Source organism: Podarcis erhardii, assembly GCF_964252035.2.
Source record: "Podarcis erhardii genome assembly, chromosome: 2".
In the NCBI taxonomy this organism is placed as follows: Eukaryota; Metazoa; Chordata; class Lepidosauria; order Squamata; family Lacertidae; genus Podarcis; species Podarcis erhardii.
Window position 1 is genome coordinate 103,171,389 of NC_138498.1, and position 26,789 is coordinate 103,198,177.

General features: G+C 41.5%; 1 protein-coding gene across 12 annotated transcripts in view; it reads left to right on the forward strand.

Annotated features, from left to right (window-relative positions):
* CADPS (calcium dependent secretion activator) overlaps positions 1 to 26,789 on the forward strand; it is a 336,635-nt gene that overhangs the window by 166,179 nt on the left and 143,667 nt on the right. For all 12 annotated transcript variants that reach the window (XM_081852319.1, XM_081852323.1, XM_081852328.1 and 9 more), the window contains exons 9-12: positions 405 to 471; positions 9,106 to 9,214; positions 10,261 to 10,473; positions 26,140 to 26,276. In XM_081852319.1, coding sequence (XP_081708445.1) covers positions 405 to 471; positions 9,106 to 9,214; positions 10,261 to 10,473; positions 26,140 to 26,276 — 526 coding nt within the window. The remainder of the gene's footprint in view (positions 1 to 404; positions 472 to 9,105; positions 9,215 to 10,260; positions 10,474 to 26,139; positions 26,277 to 26,789) is intronic.

Below are 26,789 nucleotides of genomic sequence, written 5' to 3' on the forward strand. Positions count from 1 at the left end.
TTTCCTTCCTTGTTTGCCTTTTGCAGGGCTTCAGAGAACTTTCCTGGGTTTTTCTGTCACGTTGGGGTCAAAATTTCATGGTCAGGAACACATTTCCCCTTGGGAATCAAATGGAAATAATTGACTCAGTATGCAAAAGCTCACAAAACAAACGATTTTCTGAGAACACATTGTGTTCGGATTGTGAGACCTGACTGTATTAATTGAACTGTGAGACTCAAAACCATTTGTGAGATTAGAGATGTGGTAAACCTTGCCTTTATATCTGACTATATAGCCTTTGACTATATAGTATTTATTATATATAAATTATAAATATTTATAATATTTATGTTAAACTCACAATAATCTTAGTCTTTCCCGTAGATATTTGCCTACTGAAATTGCCTCTGCTTCTTTTGTAGATATTTGTGGGCCATTGGCAAAAATGTCTGGAAGAGATGGAAGAAAAGGTTCTTTGTGCTGGTCCAGGTAATATTTCGACTAATAAAGGTTCTCCTTATTTTAACATGAGGTGGTTTTGCCAGCTCTGCTCTTTTTAATATCTCTTTTAAAAATTCTATTTTTTGAAAGCTTGAATTCTGAGAAATGGTATAATATAGTGCAGCTTTCCCCAACCTGGTGCCCTCCAGATATTTTGAACTACAGCTCCCTTCATCTCTAGTTGGCATGATCAAGGAATGATGAGATTCGTAGCCCAAAACATCTGGAGAGCACCTGGTTGGGTAATGCTGGTGTAAGATTGAGATATATAAGCCAAAAAATCTGAAGCTCAGGTTTCACCTCATCCACTAGATAAGCCACTACAGTACAATCGCATTTAACTTGCACAATTCAACTATACGCACTTGAAGACAGGCTGGTTGAAACTGTGCATGATAAATCCAGCCACGCTGGAGCTCTTTTAAACTCTCTGCCTTGCTTGAGGGGCAAGGCCCGCTCAGCACACCAGCTCTGGGATGCTCTCACAAGATGTTGAGGGGAGATGCATGTTCCTGCAAGATCGCACACAAGCATCCCATAGCTCCTACAGCCGGCGTGCTGAGAGGTCCTTGCCTAGCAAACAAGGCTTAAAAGCTCTTTTGTTCCAGGTTCCGTTTCTTCTGCTTTTTAATACATGCTCTTCTTAAATCTCAGCCCAGCTGTCAGCTCCTTAGGCAGCTGCACCAGTTTCTTTAGCTGCCTCTCAGTCTTCTTTCTTGTTGGAATGGTCTTTCACCTTTCTTAAACTCCCATCCATCTTGGACTCCCTTCTCTTAAGAGTATTTCTGACCATGGGATCTCACCCAATAGTCCCTTAACCTTTTTGAAATTGGTCTTCTTAAAGTCCAGAGTGTCTATCCGACCGCACACAGCTATCCCTTGCCTCTGTATCATGAAACCTAAGAGAACATTATCACATCCTCTTGGATCACATACTCATAATAGTTTTGGAGTAAGTCCAGGAGAGAGAATGTTTTGCTGAGTGCCTTTCTGTACATCACCTACCACTCTGGTTGCAAATTTACCCTCTGCAATGAACAGAATGCTAATTGCATGCAAATTTCACAGCACAGGCTCATTATTCACCTCATTGTAAATTCTGAGCTATGCAGTGTGAAAGTGATGGCAGAATATGACCCCAAGGTTAAGAATGAAAATGTGTCCACGGCATCATAAATCAGGGGAAATGCACGGCAAAGTCAGTCTATTGCTCATAACTGGCTGGAGCATGCCAAGAAGTTTTTATATGAAACACTTTTACTGTAGGAAGTGGGGGAAAGGCTTAATGTCTTATAAGTATCTCTTCATTTTCTCCTCCAGATAGATGTTCTTTGAAAAGCTTGAGGTGGATGCAACCTCCAGCCTTACTTATTTATTTTCACATATGGGAGTCCATAAGATATAACAGCATGGCTCTTTTAAAAAAGAAATAGAAATGATTGCTCTTGCTGCTCTTCTAAGATAGCATCACAAAAGCAATTGCTCTATCTAGTATTCTTGAAAACTACCAAATTAGTCTTCTTGTTAGGAAATTCATCTTTAGGTATGCCAAGCAGAACCATGAAATTTGATTGACATATGGTGGTGGGAATTACTGGCTGCTTCTACTGGGCAACTGAGGTTGGAGGCAAATATAGGTCCTTACTAACATCTGTCGGGAGATGATGGTGAGGCAGAGCACAGTTCAGTCAGCATCGTGCAAGCACCTGGTTGGTTGGTTGTTTGCTGGCTAGCAGCTTTCCAAATGGCCGTAGCCCACTGACATCATGGTGCTAACTGAGCCACTGCCCTGCCCTCACAACACCAAAACAGTGATTCTTGCTTGTGAACTACCCTACTGGCTGCAGCTGTATATGAGGCTCTTAAAAGCATCAGACCAGACATACCTCAACTGTAAATGTCGTAATGATCTTTGCTGTGTTCTCACACATGTATGTTCCTGGTCTTTAAAATCTGGCACTTAAAGTCTTTTGACAGTCCTATCAGCTATACAGCTGGTGGTCACTACCAAACAAGATTTTATTTTTTTTAATGGTGGCTCCAAAGTTTTGAAGCCAGCTTCCTGTCACTATATGACAGAAAGAGCAGCAAAGATTGTTCTTGGTTGGCAGCTTTTTTAATTTCTGGGATTTGTTTCTTGAATAAGCCCAGTTCAATGAGGTTTTAATATGTCCCCCAAAATGGTCTTGAGGTTTCAGGTAGGTACATATGGGATATGGTGGTCTTTAAAACCAGCACTTTAGGCTGGACCCAGAAAAAGTTGAGGAACATTCAACGTTCTCTGACAGTGCAAGGGCGGTTGTGCTAGCATAAGGGTGAGAATAATGGTTGTGCAGTGTGAAATCCAGTGCATCAGTTCTGCTAGTGGAAGTTTGTTGTGCAACTGGTCATGCCACTGGTCGTATCGGGGCTGCAGGAATCTGGTGCACAACCAGCCACAAGAACCATGCTGCACTCTCTCTTCTGCAAGCCATTCTGATAGCATTCTTCTTCTTTGGCGATCACTCCTAGCCGAGTAAGATTGTCTTCCATAAACACGGTTCTAACAATCAGTCTGTAAGTGACTGTGGAGGCCAATTCTGGATCCACACGTCCTTCCACAGTGGGGACATTGGTTTCCGGGTGGGAGTTGATCACGGTGTGGATTTGCCAAGCGTGCCTTCCTCCTAGCACGTTTCTCCCTTGTGTCCTGCGTTTGAGTGTCTTCAAAGCCCATGAGGCCTTTGGTAAAGGCTGTTCTCCAATTGGAGCACTTGCAGGCCAGTGTTTCCCAATTGTTGGTGTTTATACTACATTTTTTAAGATTTGCCTTGAAATAGTCTTTAAAGCTCTTTTGTTGACCGCCAGCATTACGCTTTCCGTTTTTAAGTTTGCTAACTTTAACTGAGTGCTACAGTGAATTCCTCCCCTCATCACTGCAACACAAGAACATGGCCTCCACCTGCTGATATTGCACTGCTCCATAAGGTCACGTGAAGGGGCTGCTGAGAATGTGCTGACTAGTCCCAGCCCCTCGATGACAAAGTGCATGCCACAACGACACTCTCCCCAATGTGTGATCAGCATGAAAGACTCCCTTCACAGTAGGGAGAACCAGGGGGCCTCTCCCTATAGATAGAGCCTGACACACATATATCTGTGCTTGCATAGACTGCCTTCAGACTGGCGCTGCTGTGTCAGCCAAAGGTGTTGCTGGTGTGCACATCGTCATCTAGGATTGGGATCTGCTCATGCAAGGTGTGAGGCTAATGTACATGCACCAAACACCTGAATAGGGCTTATGGAACCTTAAACGAAATCACATTTATTACGGCATGCGATTTCATGGTCTAGAGTCCACTGCATCATGTAATTTGCATTTAGCAGAATGGACCTCAATGGTCATCTCATCCAAGCCCCTGCAATGCAGGAATCTCAACTAGCTCATACTTGACAGATGGCCATCCAGCCTCTGCTTAAACAAGGGGCATGTAGAACTTGGAGTTCAGTGAAAAAGCATTTGTATTGTACACTGCCACAATATTTTTCGAATGAGTTGTCAGTTTAGAATTAATCTTATCAATAAATAATTAGAAGTAGAGCCTGTGACAAGTAAATCAGAGCTGAAATGTAAATCAGAGATGAAAATAAGCCCAGTGACTTTTGTAGCTGGGGATAACCTTTTTGAGGTTTCAAATCCTGTTGAATAAAAAGATACTAACACCTGTAGTGGGACAGGACAGCAAATCAATTCTGTTCGGACTCAAATGAATGAAATTAAACTTCTTGTTAGTTGTAATTCAGCAGTTTTATACTGGAATTTTCCTTCTAAATTCCATTTTCAGTTGATTAATTGAGGAAAGGTTATGCTATAATAAATGTGTTTGTCTTTAAGGTACCACACTATTGTTTTTATGGCAAAAGGCAAATAAGCTTATCTCTCTAGATACTGAACTGGGGTTGTTCAGGCTCAGTTACATATGCTAGAAAATCATGAATCAGGTACCCAGTGTTTACTGGCATTGCAAAAAAGGAACCATACGCATCAAAATAGATGACAAATTAAGAACACATTTGCAGAATTACAAAATATATACTCAAAACAAAATAAAAGAAATTTCCTTCCAGTAGCACCTTAAAGACCAACTAAGTTAGTTCTTGGTATGAGCTTTCGTGTGCATGCATGAAATGTTCTCTGAAGGTATCTGAAGAAGTGTGCATGCACACGAAAGCTCATACCAAGAACTAACTTAGTTGGTCTTTAAGGTGCTACTGGAAGGAAAAAAAAATTATTTTGTTTTGACTATGGCAGACCAACACAGCTACCTATCTGTAACTGAAAATATATACTTTTAGAGAAAACCATTGCAGAAAGAAAAACCCTGATGAGATGTTAATTCTGGTTGACAAAGGAACTAGTCTCCCACGGACATGTAATATCTGCTGGCATCCCTCAATTCACACTCATGGAGTAATTCAGATCTGATTATTTTGATTGAGCAACTGGAAGCTGGAGACTGAACATTGTCATCATTTGTCACGGATTGTCCAGGAGGTGGCAGCAACATGCTGCATATCTAGGGACAATGACTTCTCTTTCTGTCTCACAGACACGTGAGCAAGAGTGTTGTTGTTGTTGTTGCTAAGATTTATACAGTGCTTTTTTTCTATAAAAAATGTTTAGGGGTAGTCTCATTTTCCTACTCATATTGAAATACTGCCCTTCAATGAGGTCAAACTTAGATTCGCAAAATGTTTAGGGGTATGCATCCCCCCCGCGTCCCCCCAGGAAAAAAGCACTGGATTTATATACATACTGCCCTTCTTCCTCAAAAGATCTCAGGGTGGTTTGCGAGATACTTTTTTTTTAATAGTTCAGTCAACAGAGAGAGATGTGCTGTGATCTGATGGTGAGTTGAAGGGATGGAACCCATGAAGGAAACTTAGGAGGGTCCATTTTATTGAATCTCACCCATGTGCAAGTCCGCACACACCTTCTCTCTCATTCTATTCTCTGTGCTTGGTAACAATGCAGTAAGTGTTCCAAGAAGCAACACAAAAGGGAAGCAGCTTTTTGATTAGTTAGAAATATTTCTCATTTGCCATGCTTGCTGTTCATCTGCTCAGGTGCTGATCTGAGCCTTGAAAAGCTCATAGAGCTGAAACAGGAAGTGGAAAAGAACATTGCTCTTCCAACTTTCTCCTTCAGCGTAATATTTATTTATACGGACATACATACATACATACATACACTCTGGGCGGATCCCAACAGAATATTAAAAGCATTAAAACAGCAAACATTAAAAACTTCCCTAAACAGGGTTGCCTTCAGGTGTCTTCTAAAAGTCAGATAGTTGTTTATTTCCTTGACACCTGATGGGAGGGCATTTAACAGAGCGGGCGCCACCACCAAGAAGGCCCTCTGCCTGGTTCCCTGTAACCTCACTTCTCGTAGGGAGGAGACTACTAGAAGGCCCTTTGTGCTGGACCTCAGTGTCCGGGCAGAACGATGGGGGGTGAAGACGCTCCTTCAGGAGATAGTGGGCTGAACGATGGGGGTGGAGACGCTCCTTCAGGTATACTGGGCCGAGACTGTTTAGGGATTTAAAGGTCAGCACCAACACTTTGAATTGTGCTCGGAAATTTAGTCGGAGCCAATGTAGGTCTTTCAGGACTGCTGTTATATGTGCTATGTACCTTTCCAGGGCAGGGGTAGCTAACCCCCCACACCACCTCATGACAAAGGGATGGGGACAATTGGTGACACACCTCAGAGGTTTTTCAAGTACCAAGGGAAGGCCTTAAGAGCGCAGTTGCACCCACGGGCATCAGAATTAGACCATGGTAGCACTGCATGGTTTGAGTGGGCAGGTTTCATTCACACACGCCCCTGTAGATGCTAACCATTTGGGAACACATCTTTAAAGCCTTGCAACAGGCAAACACTAATGCAGAAGGCAACAACAAAAGAAACCCAGGGCTGTGAAGGCCTGGGTGATGCAAGGAATGACTAGAGATACCCAGATGGGTTGTGACTGGTGATAAATCCTTCACAGTAACACCTTGAAAATTGGCTCCCTTTCCTCGTGTGGGTTTTTGGAACCACAACAATATCTTGTGGCTTTTTAAAGTATGGATAATCAGAGTGTGGAGAAAGTAGCAAGAGAAGCTAGCAACAGATTTGAGAGTGAGGTGGTGGCAGTTATAAGCACACGATTAATGATTATTTGAGACCAGAAGAGGGCAGCATGGCACTAAATTATCTTAGCTTGTTTGAAAAATCTTCTGTTTTTAATAAATCACATCTTATTGTATATCCTAGCAAGGTTTGTGTGTGTGTGTGTGTGTCTGTCTGTCTGTCTGTCTGTCTGTGTGCGTGTGTGTGTGTGGATATACATCTTGTTATATACATTCTTGCTAATAGTACGGTGCAGTTTGGAAGAAAGTCTTGTAGCTTTTCTGCGATGGCCAGCAAACACTCTGACATCCAGCGACTGAGGGGGGATTTCTTCCAACCCCACCCCCCAGTTCTTCCAAAATGACAAACACAATGCATTGATACAAGAGTTTTAAGGAATTGTCGGAGTCAAAGTTTCCTTCGGAGGTCAAGGAAATGTCCAAACCAATATAATTGCGTCAGGAATCCAGAATGTGACACAACCTTAACAAAGTCATTTTGAAATCATTTGACAGTAAATTTCCCTGTAAGTTCCTAGCCTAGAGCTGAGGAGAATCCTTTGCTTTCTAACTGCCTTCTCCTAGACGATCCTGATTTTTCAAATGTTAAGCACAAGCTGGCTCTTGATGCAGCCTGATGGGCACCTCAAGGCGATGCCAGAGCCCCCTGCAGCCAGCAAGAAGAGTGCCGTCAAGAACTTGACATTGAATGTGTCATGTCACGCAGATAGACGGTAAATCAGAGGACTGAGAGCTGCCATTTGCAGGACCAACGACAACAACTGTACATATCTGTGGGGTTTTCATATTGCTTTAATATGACTGGCAACCAGCAATTTAGTGCACATTGTTTCTGACAGTGTGTCACTCTGGCGCTCTCCAGATGAATGATAAGCGGTTTCAAAGCATGTAGATTCCGCCTTTTGGACAATAGCTTAAAAAAAAAAATAATAATAACAAAAGCCCTGGGATCAATTCAGGGAGTGAAAAGCCCACTGTGAACTCGTTTTTTAAGGAATGTTAAAGGATCGTTTTGGACGTAGTCAGAACAATTTATTTATTCATTTGCCATTTGACTCCTTATTACTGCTACCCTCAACAGGTTCTACCTGGAAGTCTCTTGCCCTGGATGCCCCATGGAGATAATAATAATAATAATAATAATAATAATAATAATAATAATAATAATATTTATACCCCGCCCACCTGGCTGGGTTTCCCCAGCCACTCTGGGCGGCTCCCAAGAGAATATTAAAAACACGATAAAACAACTCAATGAAGTTAGTTAGGCAAGGGCTATAGAGTGTTTGCCCATCAACTGATAAATCTGAGACTTATCAGCACAGAGCTAATCTCCTCCTAGGAATAATTAAAACCTATTCTGTGCTTGTTCATGGATTCTGAACTGCTCAGGGACTGGGAGTAGAGATCTGCAGTCCATATCTAGTGCCTGTGTAGAGGAGGTTACCTCTGGTTTCCTAAAGTCACAGGTTATTCATCTGCAAGTGAACAGCCGAGGGCCCAGTGCAGATGTAATGTTCTTGGTTTGTAAGCGTTATGTAAACTATGGTTTCCCAGTTCTGTTGTAACAGGAAAATTAGGTTTACCATTACGGCATGCCAAGAAGAAGAAGGAAGTAGGGATTGGACCCAATGCTGTCCTTGATCAAATAAGCCATGGGTTTTTTAGACTGGCATTGTTTTGCCTGAAGCAAGCTCCTCAAGCTTTTCCTTAGGCTGCTGGGCAGGAGACAGCCGCAGGCTCTGCCGACATTCCTGGGCACGCCATGGCATATATTTGGTTATTGGAAGGCCAAGGTCTTACTATGTGCCCCTAGGATAATGAATGTAGTATCCCAACATTCTCTCTTCCGCTAAGTAGAAACCTGTGCACTTCAAGACTGGTGGTAATGATCCCAAATTATAACTGGGGAGAGGTTTCATATACTAGGGTTTCAACTGAGATAGATATAGATAGAGATGGATAGAGATACAGATATAGATGATAGATGATAGATGATAGATGATAGATGATAGATGATAGATGATAGATGATAGATGATAGATGATAGATGATAGATGATAGATGATAGATGATAGATGATAGATGATAGATAGATGATAGATAGATAGATGATGATAGATAGATAGATAGATAGATAGATAGATAGATGATAGATAGATAGATAGATAGATAGATAGATAGATAGATGATAGATAGATAGATAGATAGATAGATAGATAGATAGATAGATAGATGATAGATAGATGATAGATAGATGATAGATAGATAGATAGATAGATAGATAGATAGATAGATAGATAGATGATAGATAGATAGATAGATAGATAGATAGATAGATAGATAGATATTTAAATGGCTGCCTAAATATTTGCAGATGCTGCCACTTCGAAGAATTCAACCGTCATCACCGGGTGCTATTTAAGTGTTCTGATTTTCCTGCAGGTTAGCCAATATACATTTGCTATGTGCAGTTACCGAGAGAAAAAAGCTGAGCCTCAAGAGCTGTTGCAGCTTGATGGATACACGGTGGACTACACAGACCCACAGCCAGGTAGATAAGTCGACTGGTACTCTTTATTATCTGGTTGCCCATTTGTTTGCTGAACAGTTATGGGCCTAATCAGGATTTCTTCCATTTATTTCTGCAAGCTGCTTGTTTTCTGTTTGTTGTTGCAAGCTACGAAAGGGGTACTTAAACTGGTGCCCTCTGATCCCACATGATGTGAGAAAATCCTATAGATTACACTTTCCTGTCATTGAAAACTGCCCTAAGTCTCTGCATCCATAATGATATGATCCCCAAATCGTACTCACGGGCAATTGATTGATTAGTGTGTGAGAGGCAAGGGTTTCTTCCACATCTCTCCGAAGTCTTTGATTATGGGATATTTGATTATGATGGAAGGGTGGCTGCAGGGGCAGAAGTCTTGGTAGCCAATGCCATAGATTAGGGCTGATGGGCCCGTCTGTTAACACAAGGGAGGAAAGTATGAGGAAGGGCTTTGCAGTAACTTGTTGCTCTTCAAGGAGGTTGAGTACATGCCTGTTTAAAGACTTGCCTGGAGACTGCAACTTCTTAAGTGTCAAGAGCAGAAATAACATCACATAGAATCTGGCACAGTCACTTTCCAAGGGTTGGTTGTACATTATGTGTGTCCATTTATTTGTAGGGCTGGGAGAGACCACTGTCTGAAACCCTGAAGGGGTGCTTCCATCCAATGCAAACACTATGGAGCTAGATCCAAAGGTCGGACTTGGAATAAGTCCACTTCCTACATTCCTAAGCTTCATTTGACCCTAGTCGTTTGCCCCCTTCTGCTTGCTGGATTGGACGCTAAAAGTCTTTTGCCTGAATGCTCATACAAAGCAGGGGCTTCAGATTCCCCCTGTATCTTGCAGCTTTCTGCACCACATCACATTTCCTTCTGGAGAATCTCCTGGCCTTCAGGAGCAGCTTTCCTGGAGGCATGGGAGACTACGAGCAGGAAGGGAGAAAGCCTCATTGGGCAAACCTTGCATTTAGGATCCCAGCCACTGAATCCCAAATCACATCTCCAATTGCTGCCATTCTAATTGCTGGTTTCTGGTCTTCTTCAGGTTTGGAGGGCGGCAGAGCATTTTTTAATGCGGTGAAAGAAGGCGACACGGTGATTTTTGCAAGCGACGATGAGCAGGACCGGATCCTGTGGGTCCAAGCCATGTACCGAGCCACTGGCCAGTCCCACAAGCCTGTGCCCCCCACTCAAGTTCAAAAGCTTAATGCTAAAGGAGGAAACGTGCCCCAGCTAGACGCCCCAATCTCTCAATTTTGTAAGTAAAACAAGCTCTAATTAAAGCAAAGAGAGAGAGAAGAAGTGGGGGGGGGGGTTGCTCAAAAGGTTGCTTGTTCATGAATGGGAGAGCAGGGGTGGGCTCCAACTTTTTCAAAATACATTTTTAATTGGTTTATCTTCACATCTGAGGGTTCTGGATGCTGTGCGCAGTGGACTGAGAAAAGAATCCTATTGGGAAACATCCAGAGTAAAGTCTAAAATGCAATACTTGATGGAAGGGTTCTCAGAAGATGTCTCTATAGGGTATTCCACACTTGTTCCTTACAACAATTGCATAAACATCCACCCATAATTTTCAGTTCTTCTCTGTGCTTTCCCTTTTTTATGGGACAAACCATAAGGACAGACATATTCCGTCCCATAACAAAACCAGCTGTTTATGCCACCCTTCCTCAGCTTGGTGCCATCTAGATGCTTGGACTACAGCTTCCATCGGACCCAGGCAGCATGATCAATGATCAGGAATGATGAGAGCTGTGGTCCAAAAACATATGGAGGCTACCAGGTTGATACAGTGCCAGGAATCAGCCATCTTTTCAAGATTGGTGTTTTGATATAGGACAGCATAGGCTGTCTTCTGCCGGTGTTGTTTTAGAAAAAGCAGATGTATATGTCCCCTAACACCTTCTGTATCCTCTAAATCAGCTGTAGATCACAAGCACATTTTTTTGCTTTATATGTTATCCAAATTTAAACAACCAGGAACCCAGGCTAGCAAACTGCACAGAGAGACAGGATTGTATTTGTTAGTTACAGGAAACAAGAACCTCTTAACCCAAGACCAAATAAATCTGTGGTGCACTTGTGGTTTTCAGCCACTAGATTGTAAATTTTTCATTGTAATAATCAATTTACTGTTTTTGAACTGTTTGTTTTAAGAGTTTTAAACTCCACAAGCACGTAACTTATTTCCATTCACAAATGTCACCTTTTAAAAGAAATAGATTCATTAGCAGATTCATTAGCAGTGCAATCTTATGCATGTCTACTCAGAAATACAACCCATTGGATTAAATGGGGTTTGTTTCCAGGTAAGTGTGTATAAGATTGCCAACTTAATCATGCAATTTGAGAGATATTTATTTATTTATATTATTAATTATGTATCCACCCTTCCTCTCAAAGAAACCCAGAGCGTCAAACAGAAACACAAAAGAAGGGAGAATTTAAAATCAAGTAACACTTTTAACTAGCTCAGAGACATGATTTTGGGAAGAGGTTTAGCATAATGGTACTAATTGTGCTACTAAGATTGTTAAGTTGACTCCTGAAAATCAAAAGTTTCTAAGCAGCCCAAAATGAAAGATTCTGCCAAGTCAGCATGGGTTTGTACATCAGCCTTCCTTGCCCTCTCATGTGTTGAAGGCTCTGGTAAATTTGAAATACATCAAAAGCGCTTGCCTTTACATACAAACACCTCGCTGCTGATCATGTTTTAGTTCCTTTCCCCCCTACAGAGTATATCTGTGAGGGTTTTTAAAGTTTTGAGAACTATTTAGATATGCCGATATCGTTTTATCACATGCTTGCATAGCTTGGACTCTTACTCTGACTTTATTATTGCCCAGCAAAAGCTTTGTTTTCATTTCAGTACGAATGAAAACATGGCATGATGCAGACCGGTTGAAGGTTGTTCCTTTCATGGTTTCCCTTCTGTTGCCCGTTACAAAAGGAAAACTTTCATTGACTTAAGTGGCAGTTTGACTGATTGGTGGATTGAAATGCTGTAGCATTGGGCCTTATAATGGCATGTGCATCCTCGCTCCCATCACCTTTAGGTTTATGCACGCTCACACACACACACACACACACACACACACACACACTGCACACATTAGGAGCAGCCCGTTTTCATGATTCTAATGACATTACACGTTTGTGATGCAGGTCAGGTAAGTAAACAGCATACTTTTCTGAATTGCTTGCACAAGGACCCCACAGAGCAGTCTGATGGCCTTTCCTAGCTCTGTGAATGGCTGGCTAATCCAAGAGTGAGTCATAAGAATACTTCTCCTTTACATAATCTAATAATCTTCCCCAAAGCTGTGTTGTTCCCATTCCAAGCATTCCATGTGCTCTGTCTTTACCTACTTGGCACCTTTCAGGATTCTGAATTTCCTGTTTTGCTCTTTAGTTCTTAAAGAATGGTCTACATTCCCCACAATCCCTAGCTGATGAAGTCAAGAAGTGTGGGACATACAAATCTCAAGCCCATGGGATCTCCCTGATCAGCACCGGGAGCCTCCATAATGATTTCCAAATGGTCCCCCTCTCCTCTTTTGGACTCCTCATAATCCTGCGGTGCTCCTCATCTGAGAACGTACCACATTCAAAATGAGACAATGGAAATTCCAGACTTAGCTATGGCTGCCCCAGATTGCTCCCCTGCTTTGGGATGGGCCAAGCATATTACAGAATGTGACCCCTTCCCCGATCCATCCCCCTCTTTCAGCCTTGTATATCTAACACCATGTTGAGCAAGACTTTGAGGCAAAGAGAGAGAGGAAAAGACAGAACATGTCAGGGCGCTTGTGCACACATTATGCGTTTCCTCTTCATAGAATCATAGAATCATAGAGTTGGAAGAGACCACAAGGGCCATCGAGTCCAACCCCCTGCCATCCCCCTGCTTAGTGGCTTAACGGCTGAGGTCCTTATATTAAAAGATCTAGTGATCTGGATACCCAGATTCTGCCAGAGTTATATTCCTAGCATAAAAAGGTAAAGGGACCCTTGACCATTAGGTTCAGTCATGCCCGACTCTGGGGTTGCGGCACTCATCTCGCTTTATTGGCCAAGGGAGCCGGCGTACAGCTTCCGGGTTATGTGGCCAGCATGACTAAGCCGCTTCTGGTGAACCAGAGCAGCGCACGGAAATGCCGTTTACCTTCCCGCCGGAGCGGTACCTATTTATCAACTTGCACTTTGACGTGCTTTCGAACTGCTAGGTTGGCAGGAGCAGGGACTGAGCAATGGGAGCTCACCCCGTTGTGGGGATTCGAACCGCCGACCTTCTGATCGGCAAGTCCTAGGCTCTGTGGTTTAACCCACAGCGCTACCCATGTCCCTCTATTCCTAGCATAGCTGTTTATAAAACTGACCAGCTGATAAGAGCAATCATGTGCTCCTTTGTGGAATATCTCTTCCCTGGAGACATTCCCTTTCATTTGCAGGCTTTGTTTCGCATCCACATCATACATTTAAAGTACACAGCTTCCCCTGTAGAATCCTGAGAACTGCAGTTTATTGAGGGTGCTGTGAACTGTAGCGCTGTGAGGGTTAAACTATAGTACTCAGGATTTCACAGGGGAAGCTGTGTGTGCTAAATGTGCTTTAAAATCTGGAAAAAAACATGGAAGTAGAATTGGCTTTTCCCTGCATTTCTCCTCTGCTGGAGTAGCAAATAGGGCAACTGAAATGAGTTTCCTTTCCAGAAACCTATCCCTAAAGAAAACATCACATGCTCCATCTTAGCAAATGGATGCAGTGGCTGAAGGCATTCCTATTTCTTCTGATAATTCTGTTTCTTCACAAAGTGATTGAAATAGACACATATGTCAACAAAGACAACCACAGCAGAGTATTATGAGGGTAGAAAACTGCAGACCTTTTAAGTCCTGGTCGAGAGAAAATGACTGGTAGGTAAGATGTACGGCTATAGGTAGCTCCAGATAGCTGAAAAACTACCACTAGAGGTTGCTAAAGGTAATCCATAATCTCGTAAATAATAATAATAAATCACCGTGTTCATACAGTCCTGAGCTGAAACGCAGTTACCCTTGGGTTTATATACCACTTAATTGACAAAGACCTCTAAGTGGTTTACATAAATCAAGGGAGGGGATGAACTAAACAAAAATATTGGGGCGAGTGCATCTTGCAAATGCATAATATGTGCACAGGCCTTTAGCCCGAACCCATGCATCGCAGCTGCTCCCCCCCCCCCCCTGCTCACCAAAACACCAGTGAGCTCAGGCTGTGAAAGGTCATGCTTTATTAATGCCTGCATATTTGCATCACTTTTTTTTCTTGCATCAGAACACTGAGCTCCTTGTTAAAATGCATCAATGGGCAATAAAAAATATACGCAGGTAGAGATGTAAGCATCAGAAGTGAGTCCTTTTTATGCACACATGATGATGACTGCCAGGTATCACACAGGGAAAACAGAACAAATCGTTCAGTTCCCATGTAAATCAAGTATTGCATTTTAAAGGGTTTCATTTCTCTATTTTTCTTCAACCACAGAAAGGTAAGTACTATTGTGAGAAAAACGCTTTTATTCTTGTGCATTTAGCTTGCATATCCTTTTTGTTTACTTTTCCTTGTTCACAGTAGCATATAGTTCTTGGCTACATGAAAGGCATGAAAGAAAGTACACATTAGAGGCACTTTTCATTAGTGTAAAATTTTTGCTAATGCTTTCATAGATGACATAAATTGCCTAAAGATGGCAGAGCTGCATTGTGTTACTGACCAGGAAAAAACAACAACACTCCGTTCTTACGATGAAGCTGTCTGTAAAACAGAAACTTGAGAACAACACATTTTACAGTTGGGAAACTTGGGAATAATACTGAATTCATTTGGTTCCCACCTAATTTGTCTTAGCAAATGTAAACTTTATGCAACACTCGACTTCCCGTATGATAGCTGGCTTCCAACTTTGAATGAAACAGATAGCTTTTATTTAAGTATATAAAATTTAAAAGTGGAGTGTATTTTTGCGGGCATTTTAAATGCAGAAAACAATAGATCCTGCTATTCATCAGTTTTATAAAGTCCAACAATCCCATTTTTTTGTGAGAGACTGGTACTTTTGTTATTGCTTTTTGTTTCTACCAATAAATCAATAAAAACCAGCACTTTAATCCTATGCATGTTTATTTGGAAGTAAGAGCCACTGTGTTCATTGGAGCTTTCTCCCAGGAAAGTATGCATAGGATTTCAGTGTTAGTAAGCTAGAAGGTTAATGCTATACCGGTATATGCTTTCAGTAAAAGGAAAACAAAAATCTACCCAAAGCCTTTGTTCATTACTCCTAAAATGATGCACAACACCCTTTGGCAATATATAAAGTTTCATGAAACGGCCACTTGTCTGGGGATATCAATTTTTATCTGTTCTGTTTTATTACTGGCACGCTAGCCAAAATGCACACACAGACACACACACTTTCATTTTTAAACCTTCTTTTAAACATGAAAGATTGTTCAGTAATTGTTTCACATATCACCTGTGCTTTTCCTTTCCTTTCCGTTATTTCGTTTTGTTTGATTTGTGGTATCTGTTCTATTTTATGATGTTGGTCGCATCACGTGCAAAAGATTTGGCTGTTCTTTTTGAGAATTCGTGTGATCCTTTGTTTCACCCTTTATATATTTTGTATATATATTTATATGGCTAGGTTTTTGAGCTTCATTTAAAAAAAAAACAGCTGTTAAGTGTTGTTGTATATTCGTGTTGTTTTAAAGTTTCTTTATTTGTCTTTGATTTTCTTATTACTCTTATTATTATTTTTTGTTTCATTCTTTGCTTGAACCCAAGTACTCTAGCTGCTAGGTTAGAACTCCTGTCTGCTTTCCTGAGCCTTGTTGCTAGCCTTTATGTTATTCTGGTTTGTTCCTTCTTACCCTGCTAACTTCTAGCTGGACTTAAGGGTAAGTGCTTCCCTGTAGCTAGCACAGATCAGATAATCAGAGTCGATTATCTGACATATGCAATGTGCTTCCCCACCCCACCCCTCCTCTTAAATCTTTCTCATGTTTAGATTTTGTAGTATAAATTTTCCATATTATTTTCCTGAATTTAGGTTTGAAATGTAAGTTTTCCATACTGAAATTAGGATGCATGTGGTGTCTGCATAATTGCCTTCTCTCCCTGGCTTTCATATTGGCATCAACTGATCCTCTTAGTAAAAGCCAACCATTGACATTTTCTTTTCCTTTTTATTTTTCTTCTTCATCATCCCAAGGTTGTAAATATGAATTAACATCACAATGAGACTGTAACTATTACCTTTCTTTTGTTTCATGGAACTGACATCTAGTTTTGACTGCTTTGATGCCTGACAACAGATCATTCTGCACTTTGCCAACCTACCGTTCTTTTTTGTTTTGTTTTCCCCGTTCCAATGATTAGCTTGGTGTAGTTCACCAGCAGAATGGTGTTAACCCTGGACACTTCCAAGAATAGAAAGGTAGGGCAGTGAGCCTTATGAGGGAAGGTGCTGTATGTTAAAGTGGTGGGGAATTAACAAGAGCAATAATAGTTCCCTGTGGGCGCAAGTATGACTGCTTATTGAGTAGCAGTTTCCAGTGGTCTAGAAACCAAAAATGTGTGTCTTATGTGGTGATCATTTTGGTAACCTTTTGCTTTTTCGTTTTTCAACATATCCATATGTATAACCACATAAGAGAGAGAGAGAATAGCTTAGAAGCGACAGGGTTTCTTCCTTTATCCCATCCTCACCTTTCCCCCTCTTCCACCACCGCCACTAAAAATTAAAAATTAAAAATAAATCCATTAAAATGAATGTTTTGGCATGCGATCTCATATATAACTCTGCTTTAGCAAAACAACAGTCTTTTTAAAAGAAAGGAAATGTAAGGGATCTTTAGCTGCTAAATCATCTTTTTGTTTCCTTTCCCCTAATCCTGTTTTTTTTAAAAAAAAAAAAAAGACAAGCTGAATCCGTCCTAATAAAAACAAGTCCCCTTCCCCTCCATGTTAACTTTTAAACAATATGCTGTACTAATTTTTTATTTATGTTCAAAAAGCTGTTCCTCATACAAATGGTGAGTGCACCTTTACTTAAGAGAGAATTGGAGCTTTTACTGGTCACGAGAGCTGGCAAATATGTACCTGGAGTATTCTGAATGCAATAATGAAATGGAGCAGTTGGGTTGCTGTACCTCCTGTCCATGAGGCAATACTCCTTTCCCCCCTTTTCTTTCTTTTTTTCCATAAGCATACCCTGGATACCAGGCAGAATTTCTTCACCACTTCTAGCAAATACTTTTCTTTTCTTTAAATTATTTTACTCAATTTTTCTTTTATTTTTCTTTTTAGTTCTTTCTAAGTTGGTGGGGGAGATCTAAAGAGGATCAGATTTGCTATAGAACAGAGTTGGGGGTAGAAAATCTGGATTTTGCTTCTTTAAAAAAAAGAAAGACTGAATGAATTCTGGTCTGACAGTATGTATCTTGCATTAGAATGCATTGCTATCCTCTTAGTTGTTTTATTTTCAGCAATGTGTGTGCTTTTAGTTGCTTTAGTCTCTATCTCTCATGAGAACACTGCTTATGTTTTCTTGTATTGTCAACTTGCAGATGCTACATTACAGGAATGCAGTATTATAATACAAATTCAGTTTTTCACATTTTTTTTGCATGAACTTCAGATATACTGTAAATCACTGTCTGGACCTTTTAACAGCAATGCAATGCCAAAAAAAAATCCCCTCTAATTACTCCATTCAAAACAATTCAAAATGCAGTGACTAGCACGCTCCTTTGTTTTCGGAAATCTGTTTATTGAATGGACCACTTAGTTTATTCAGAGTACCACTAAAACATTACCTATTAAACACTTTTCTTATTGCAATAACATAATTTAGTGATTTACAGTCAAATGCATTACTGGAGAGAAACCATTGAAACAAATTTAAAGGAATATGCTTGTTTATGCCATAGGGAGTCAAACACTATAAAGCATGGTCAGTTTTGTTTTGTTTTGTTTTTAAAGCAACTGAAATAATGCCAAAGAAGGGATCAGTATTGTATGAAACTTTACTCAAGTGAGAAGTCCTATAAGAACAATCACGTTGGCTTCAAACCAGGGGCAAATTTATGGCACACCCTAAAACAGCAAGGGAGATAGCAACCTCGTGTAATTAGAGTTGGTACGCCAAATGCCAAGATTAGCAGTGAGGCAGTCTTTAGAACCGAATTATATGCTGCTCAGGGTTTTCTCTCTTTCTCTGCCTGTCCCCCCCCCTCTCTCAATTCTGAAGTGTGCTTGTTCTCTTTAGACACTTTACTGCAGTGTTTTGTTACTAAGTAGTTACTTTCTGTGCATCCATTCAGCGTAGACCTATGAGACTATGAAGGAGCATAGTAGTTCTTCAAAGCATTCAGTTGCCTGTGTGTGCAAGAGGCTGGGAGTTGCCTGAAGTCCCTTTTGCCCTCTTATCCACTGTTGTGCAGAGCTAAAGAAGAGTTAAGAATTGGGGGGGGGGAGAGAAAGAGAGAGAGAGAATGTATGCTTGCCTGACTATGCCAATAAAGAATCTTCTAGAAATATCTGTAAATGAATAGCTGCCATCAATCATTGTCATTCCTTTATTTCATGTCTACTGATGAGGTTGACTAGTGTCATTGTTTGTTACTGTCCAAACCATAACTTCATTCTTGTAACGTCAAGCAGATATGACAAGCACACATTTTCCAGATGAATAAAATACAAAGTCACCTTTTAATTTACAATTCAGCGGTTGCTGGTGGTTGCACATATATATATATATATATATATATATATATATATATATTAAATAAACAAATCTGTTCTAAAATAAAAATGTACTCAGATGCTCATTTGGCTTTTTGAGCTAAAACAAAGCTACTTATTTCCTGCGAAATAAACAAAACAGGTTTTCAGACCCTTGCAAACAAATGAATGCGCTGCAGCCTTTTATAATAGGAATCATTCATGGAGTTTTGCACCCATTTGTAAGGCTCCATCAGAATGGATCTAAAGTCTTGATGTAGCAACAAGAAGGAAAATAAATAGAAAGAGAAAGATGCTTGACGCTTCTGTCTACTTTGGTCAGAAGATAACACACCCAAAGTGGCCTTTCTACAGCCAGCCTTATAGCACCAGGAAGGGGAAAGGCAGTATTTTTCAAAGCTGTATTTTCCTGAAGGCAACATGCCTTTTCAGAAGTGAGGCATATATACAAAACATTATTAATGACAGTAGAGGTTTACAACGTCCGCTGATTTAACCCGCAAATTGCCGTGCTTATATAGGAACATACCTTAAACCAAGTCAGACCATTGTTCCATGTACCGTATCACTGTCAACTCTGATTTTCAGGTACTTTTCCGAGTATCTGGCAGGGGTCTTTCCTAGTCTTACCTGTCAATGCTGTAAATAGAACCTGGAATCTTCTCTACTGTAGAGATTGAGTGCTGATCTGAAGGAGAGCTTTCCCTTTCAACAGCAGCCCCATATGCCTATAACAAAAATCCAGTCCAAATGGTCCCTTGTCCAATGGGGCAACTTTTTAAGAAGCACAGCAAGGCTGCAGCGGGAAGGGAGCAGCTGAAAAGCCCCCACTGATTCACAACCAATATCTTCCCCTCCCCAAAAAATACATTTTAATGCATGGTGGTGGGAGGAGAAAGAAACATCTCCAGAGAAGCATTCTATTATGAAAGGCTTCCATCCAAAACTTGCAGATAATTTAGTATTGTTTGTGGCACCAAACTCCTATTACGGAATCTCCCCACCCTCCCCAAAACAAAACATTTCCTTGGCCTTCAGCACCGTGTTGAATGCGTTGGATTCTTTCTGCAAATGGAAAGGGTCAAGATGCAGCACACAGGCTCCTGCTGGCAAGAAGGGGGAGAGGCAATTCTTGGCAAGTCCATCTCCCCCCACATCAGGCATGGCCAAACTTGGCCCTCCAGAAGGTTTGGGACTACAGCTCCCATCATCCCTAGCTAGCAGGACCAGTGGTCAGGGATGATGGGAATTGTAGTCCCAAAAACATCTGGAGGGCCAAGTTTGGCCATGCCTGCCCTACATCCTCCCTACCACACTTTTCCGAAGAGTCCCCCAACTCAGCAGAGCAGTTTCTCAGGGAAGGGGGAATCCATTAACATGGCCTTCACCTCCCATAAGCAGAGGTCCAAGCCAAAGAATCCTAAATGTGCCAAATGCTTTAACATAAAGACTTCCAAAAGTACATTGCTGTGGAAGTTTATATTGTCATTGCTGTTGTTGACAAGAAGATCAGGGTTTCAGGAGAACCAAAATAGTTTATTGCTAACCAGTGATTCATTTAAGATCTCTAAGAACCATCTGTAATATTCAAGGAATGGCATAAAACCCACCTAATCCTGATAATTGGTTAAAATCTTTTTTTCAAACTGTAAAGAATATTTATATTTCAATATAGCTGGCAGGGATTGCATTGAAACCATTAGACCCATATGTAATGTAAAGTGGAGCAGGAGGGAAGGTAACAAAGGACAGTAGGTTTAGATATCATGCTTTGCTTTTCCTAGAAAGAGAAATGTTTTAGTGCAAGTCTATATTTCTGCCCCAGCCAAATCAACACTTGCTAAAAATGGAAGCCAATCAAAAACCCTAAAACAGCTTGCTGGTGCATTTATTTTATCATTTTGATGAAGGGGAAAAAACAGCATTGCCAACGTAGGATGTTAATTAATATTTTATCCTCCAACATAGATTCTAGGTATTCCAAAGAGCTACAATGCAATTAGAAAGCATAACATTTAAAGTTGTGTCTGGGTGCCTAATCTGCAGCATAATCGCTTTCCAAACCCATCTCCAACTTGAGCCATGTTTTATTTTTAAGTATCCAGATCTAAGAGGGCAATTTTGAACATCTTCCGTTCTTCAGTCTTAACCTGTAGCTAATGATCAGTGGACACTATTTGAACGTATAAATTCAAATTACTCTGTAAGGCCTATGCCATCGTCCATTTCAGTATCTGGATTTGGATTGTATTCTGTCTGAGGAACCCACGCAGAGAACTTGGCAACTGCTTTGCACCTCCCCTTCACAGGAGTAGCTGAACAAGCCAGGGCACAGGTCTTAACCATAGCTCCCCTTCATATGCATACCCAGAAACTATTGCCGTTGGCCTCCCGACAGGCCAGAATATGAAGACATGCTTAGGTTTGCACCTAACAGAAGGCTATGTTTAAGTGCTCGTCCGGTTGCTCACACAAAGAGAGGGATGAAGTGGCTGCAAAGGAGCTCAGTACACCCACCCCTATGTAGCTCTTGCTCATTCTGGCTTTGCATCATGACAGCAAACTTCATCAGCACCTCTTTTCACAGCAGTGGCTTTCACAGAACTGACTTCACATGACTAACTTTACACAGAAGTGCAAGCCAATCGGGAGCCTGGGGCGGCACACACGCCCTGCACCCAGGGGGTGGGGCCAGCCACCCACAGGGCGGGGCCAGCCGGGGCAGGACGCTCCACAAGGCCTCCTGCATGTCTCCTCTCACTCAGTCTGCCTTACAGCTGAGGGGGAGGTGGCGGGCAGACTGTTTGGGGCAGCACGGAGCCTGCGCGCATAAGCCACCGCGTCTCTCCCAGGAAAGACGTGTGGTTTGGGCGCGCTGCAGGCCCCGTGGTGAGTGCCGCCCAGCATTTTGTCACCCGCCTCAGTGGCGACACCCGGGGCGGACTACCCCCACCACACACACCCTTCCTCCGCCCCTGCCTCTGTGGGAACAATAGCTTCTTCATGGATGCTGTATGTACGTGGCCGCTGGGATGCGCATGATTGCAGCAGCTCGAAAACGTGGTACCCATGATCAGCGGTTGTGTGCAGCCCCCCATGTGGAGGCATTGGTTCCCCTAACTGCACCTCTGCATGAGCCTAACCCAGCCACCAGCATAATGAGGGCTGGGTACGTTTGCAGGTTAGTGTGGGAGCTTGATATGCAGGCTTCTAAAGCTTGGAAGCTAGGTAGAAGATTGGTTGGCAAGTTGTTAAACCTCTAATAAATTCCATACCACCATTACCTCATGCAGTGTACACAGGCCGTATTCTCAGAACTGTTAACCCCATCCCATCGTGAAATTGTCACCTCATGGTAATCATCGCATCAGGCTAGATATCCACATAGAATGGCTCCAACACATGTTGGAAGGACACAACTGCCCCGGGGTGAAAGGAGCATGAGCAATAAGCTTCTGGGAAGTGATTCCAGGACCTGACATTTTGCAGCCAAGCTGGTGGGAAGGGCAGCCCAATGAGCATGATAGAAGCAGGTCTGGTTTAGGCTAGAGCACCTGGCTAGAGAAAGGTTGTCCCTGGAATGCATTGCTCAGTACTGAAGGTGGGGGCAGCATTTATCAGTACTCTCAATGGAGGGAAGAGCACTCCTACTTAAACAGAAAAATGATGGTGTCTGGGGAAATGAGAAGTTTTCAATGTACGGGGAGTCATTTTTAAATATGGGGCAGCCGTCAGCCATCCTGTTCTTCCCAGCTACAGGCTGATGCGGTGCATTGCAGAAACAGTTTTGCCACATGCTCCCTAGTTTGTCTACTACAAAAGACCATGGACCACAATCCTGGCCCAAATTGAGTCAGGTCTAGAGTCGAGGCAATATAGGACAGGATGCTACCATTTCAGGGCACAAAAGCAAGACCAAGACACCTAGTAGGAAGCTCAGGGAAGCAGGGAAATGATGGAGGCAGGCAGACAGATTCCTACTCTCAAAAGCTGGTATGTCTATTTGCTTGCCTGCAGCCTATCTGCTGTTCTTACAAGAAGCTGGGTCAGTGATGACTCAGCAATAACTTTGTCCCAGCTGATTCTTATTCCTGGTGTTACCAGGTAGGATGCAGGGGAAGTCATTGGCAGACACAGCCATGCACAGGTGCAATTCTTTATCTTTGCAAAAGCACCTGTGTGCATGTATTCTGAAGACCAGTTTCTACTGCAAAAAGAGAGAGAGAGAGAGAAATAAACATGTTTCCCACCTATACTCAGAGCCAAACTACCATATCAGGCCATGTCTAGTGATAAAGACTCGAATGTAAGCTTTTGTTTTTTAAAATTAAAAAAAATCATGTAGGTTCATTTAATTTTTAATAACTATTAAAAGAGGCTGAGCATGACACTGGATTCCTGTGAGGTCAGAATTCTACCCGCTTAGAGGATGAGGGGCGCTTTCAACTCGTAGCCAGTTTACTCTGGCTCACTTATTAAAGCATCGGGATTGACAAGGCACCATGGCTCATAATTGGAAAAGTCATGAAATATCTGAGCAGAACTGGCAAATGAAGGCCTCCAGCCAATTTGTCAGCTTGCAGTCTACTCAGGGAAATTTGAACACAGCCTTGACTATTTTAAATAATTTTAAAAAGCTTCATCCAGCCTGTTAAAACTGTGAAGCTTTTGATTTATTACGTGTTTATTATTCTGGCTGCTGTAAAACTTGAAAATGGCAGGGGTGGGGAAGCCTTTTGCTGGTGTATTTGTATTCATCAAATTGATCTTGGCCCAGAGGGGATGGGCATCGTCTGTCAAAAGAGATAGACAGCATCTGATTGGTTGCTCATAGTGTGCTGCAGTTTGAAACCCAAGGTTATACTGGACTTGGCTGAAGGTCTTAAGCCTGAAGGGAAAGTAAACTTACAGCCTAGTCCATTGTAACTTAACAATGCACAATCATCAGTATTGATGATGGGATGACATTCTCTGCTGTAGCCTGCAGCTGCCTTACTCCGTCTAATGGTAGAGCCGGCACTATGGCTTGCAGCCAAGGTGTTTGACTTAATTCACACATTCCTTGCCACTGAACTGAGAAACATACAGGGCTAATCGTGTGGCATCAGCCAACCAGATAAAACGATATTTAACGCTGCCCTGTAGACGTGCAGCTAGAAATTAATTTGATAAAAGATAAATTAGAAGATCAACCAGTTATTGAATAAAATATGTTCAAACTGAACAAAAAACATAAAACCATACTCTGGAATCCTATCCTTTCAGTGGGTTGCAGTTAAGCCCCTCAGAATTCAGTGAGGCTTTATTCCAAGTCAGCATGTACAGGGAAAGGTTAGGCTGCCATTTTTAGTTCAGCGTACAGAATCAAAGAAACACATACATTATTTGCTGAACTAACACCTCGTTGCAGTTAATGGAGATGCTGCAGGTTTTATAGTTTGCTCGTGTAGCCTTTTAGAAAACCAAAATCTTCTATGTAGATAATATACTATAAAAGGTTCATCCCCTCCCTTCTCTTGTTTTCTTTTTATTAAAAAAGGCTGCACTAATTCCTTAATATAGGAGCCGGGCGTTCTCAAAGCAATTTGTGCAGTGCTCCCCACTTCAGAAACCTTTCACAGAAATCTCCTTTGTTTCTATATAAGCACAGCTCCACTCGCTGTTTTTGAAACACAGGCCTTTAAAAAGAAAAATCTTGTTGTGCTTTTGAAGTGAGAATCATCCCAAAGAAACTCTAGGTCTTCATTTTAAGTGTGCTATTGTGCCCTTCAGCTTTGCTAACTCTCTTAAGACCTTAGTAGGAAGCTGTAAACAAGGTGGGGATTTAAATCCCGATTTCCTGCTTTATTTGTTGAGGATTTGTGCAAGGCCTCACTTAGCAGAAAACTGAGTAAATGGAGAAAAAGAATTTAAGGGAAAGGGGTTATTTTAATTCTGTTGCTCCTGAACAAAACACATCTGCGTTAGGACTGGAAACAGTGTCTTTTGTAGACATGCTCCTTTCTACAAAATACTTCCTGCTATCTAGGTATGATTTCAATTAATTAATTAATTAATTAATTAATGTGAATAATAGGTGTAGTCTCTGTAAACTTCTACCAAAAGACATCAGTTTAAAATGAAACGAACAAAGTGGGTATTTTATCCGAGTTAAACATGTATTATTTACATGATGTTAGCCGCACTGAGCCTGGTTATGGCCGTGGAGGGCAGGGTACAAATAAAAAATTATTATTATTATTATTATTATTATTAATAGGCTAGGGCAGCATCTTGCATTTCTCCTGTCCCCCACAAAGTAGAACAGAAGTTGAACCCTGATACAATGCTTAGGTTGCAATCCTATGTGCACTTACCTGACGGTTAGTCCCACTAAAATCTGTAAAACATACTTCTGGGTTGAAATGTATATAGGATTGCACAGTAATTATCTGAATCAATTTTTAATAGGGTCCAAAAAATAATAATCAGACTGCTCTGTCACTGAAATAGAAATTGCACCTCCACTTAACTTGTCTATGATGTTTAAAGGAGCATCTTTTATGTTGTTTCTTCCAGAAAAGATTTTAAATCTGCTGTAAAAAAAATAAATAGCAAAAAACCCACACCCCTATGTTTATGTCTGCAGGTTGAGTAAAAAAACAAACAAACCATGATGGATAAGATTTTAGTCCCAAAAAGTCTAAAAGGGCTTATGCTTAGCCAAATATAGTAAAATTAAGAAAACATAATGAACCACATTTCCTTAGAATGGCAGAATCTATTACAATGATTTAGAAATACATAAATAGGAACTGGCTGTTTGTTACCGTCCTTCTAGTTTGCTTTTTGGGATGAGTTCTTTTGGAGGTTTGTTTGCTTTCATGAGGGAAAAGTTCTCTTGTTAAGTACAGAAGAAATGTGCTCAAGTGGGGTAGATGCTGATTCTAGTACCTTTGGCCTCGAGGCAATAAATAAGTGTTGCAAGTTGACAATGGAAGCTGAAGACTATTTGATAGAGGCTTGTGAGCCTGGAATTCAGCCGAACGCTAGGGAGCGAAGTAGTTCTCGTGCTTCATTTAATAGCATTTGATGCATCTTATGCAATGCAACGTTTCTCTAAATTGTTTCTTTCTCTATATGTATAAATGAACAGATGCAGATAGAGCTCAAAAGCATGGCATGGATGAATTTATCTCTTCCAATCCCTGTAACTTTGACCACGCTGCACTCTTTGAGATGCTTCAGCGCCTCACTTTGGACCACAGACTTAATGATTCCTATTCTTGTCTGGCAAGTATACTCTTTGGTCTATATAATATCAATACTGGGCACCAAAGTCTGATTTGGGGGAAGTGTGTGCCGTGCCACTGCAATTAGTGGAAGCCGTGCCTGCTTACTCCAGGTCCGAAACTGGCCCCCAAACGTCTTATGTTTCAAAAACAACCTCTGTTGAACCTACTGTCTTTGCTAGCCATTCTGCACAGCATAGGGTTTCATGTCTCCTTTTTAATAAAATATTGACATGTAAATGCTAAGAAACAAGAAACAGAACTGACACTCATACTTCAGTATCCATCATTGCTTCACGTCATATCCTAACCAGCAAAGTCAGTGGAATTGAACTAGGAAATAAATTTGGCCATCACTAAAAGGTAAAGGGACCCCTGACCATTAGGTCCAGTCGTGACCGACTCTGGGGTTGCAGCACTCATCTTGCTTTATTGGCTGAGGGAGCCGGCGTACAGCTTCCGAGTCATGTGGCCAGCATGACTAAGCTGCTTCTGGCGAACCAGAGCAGCGCAC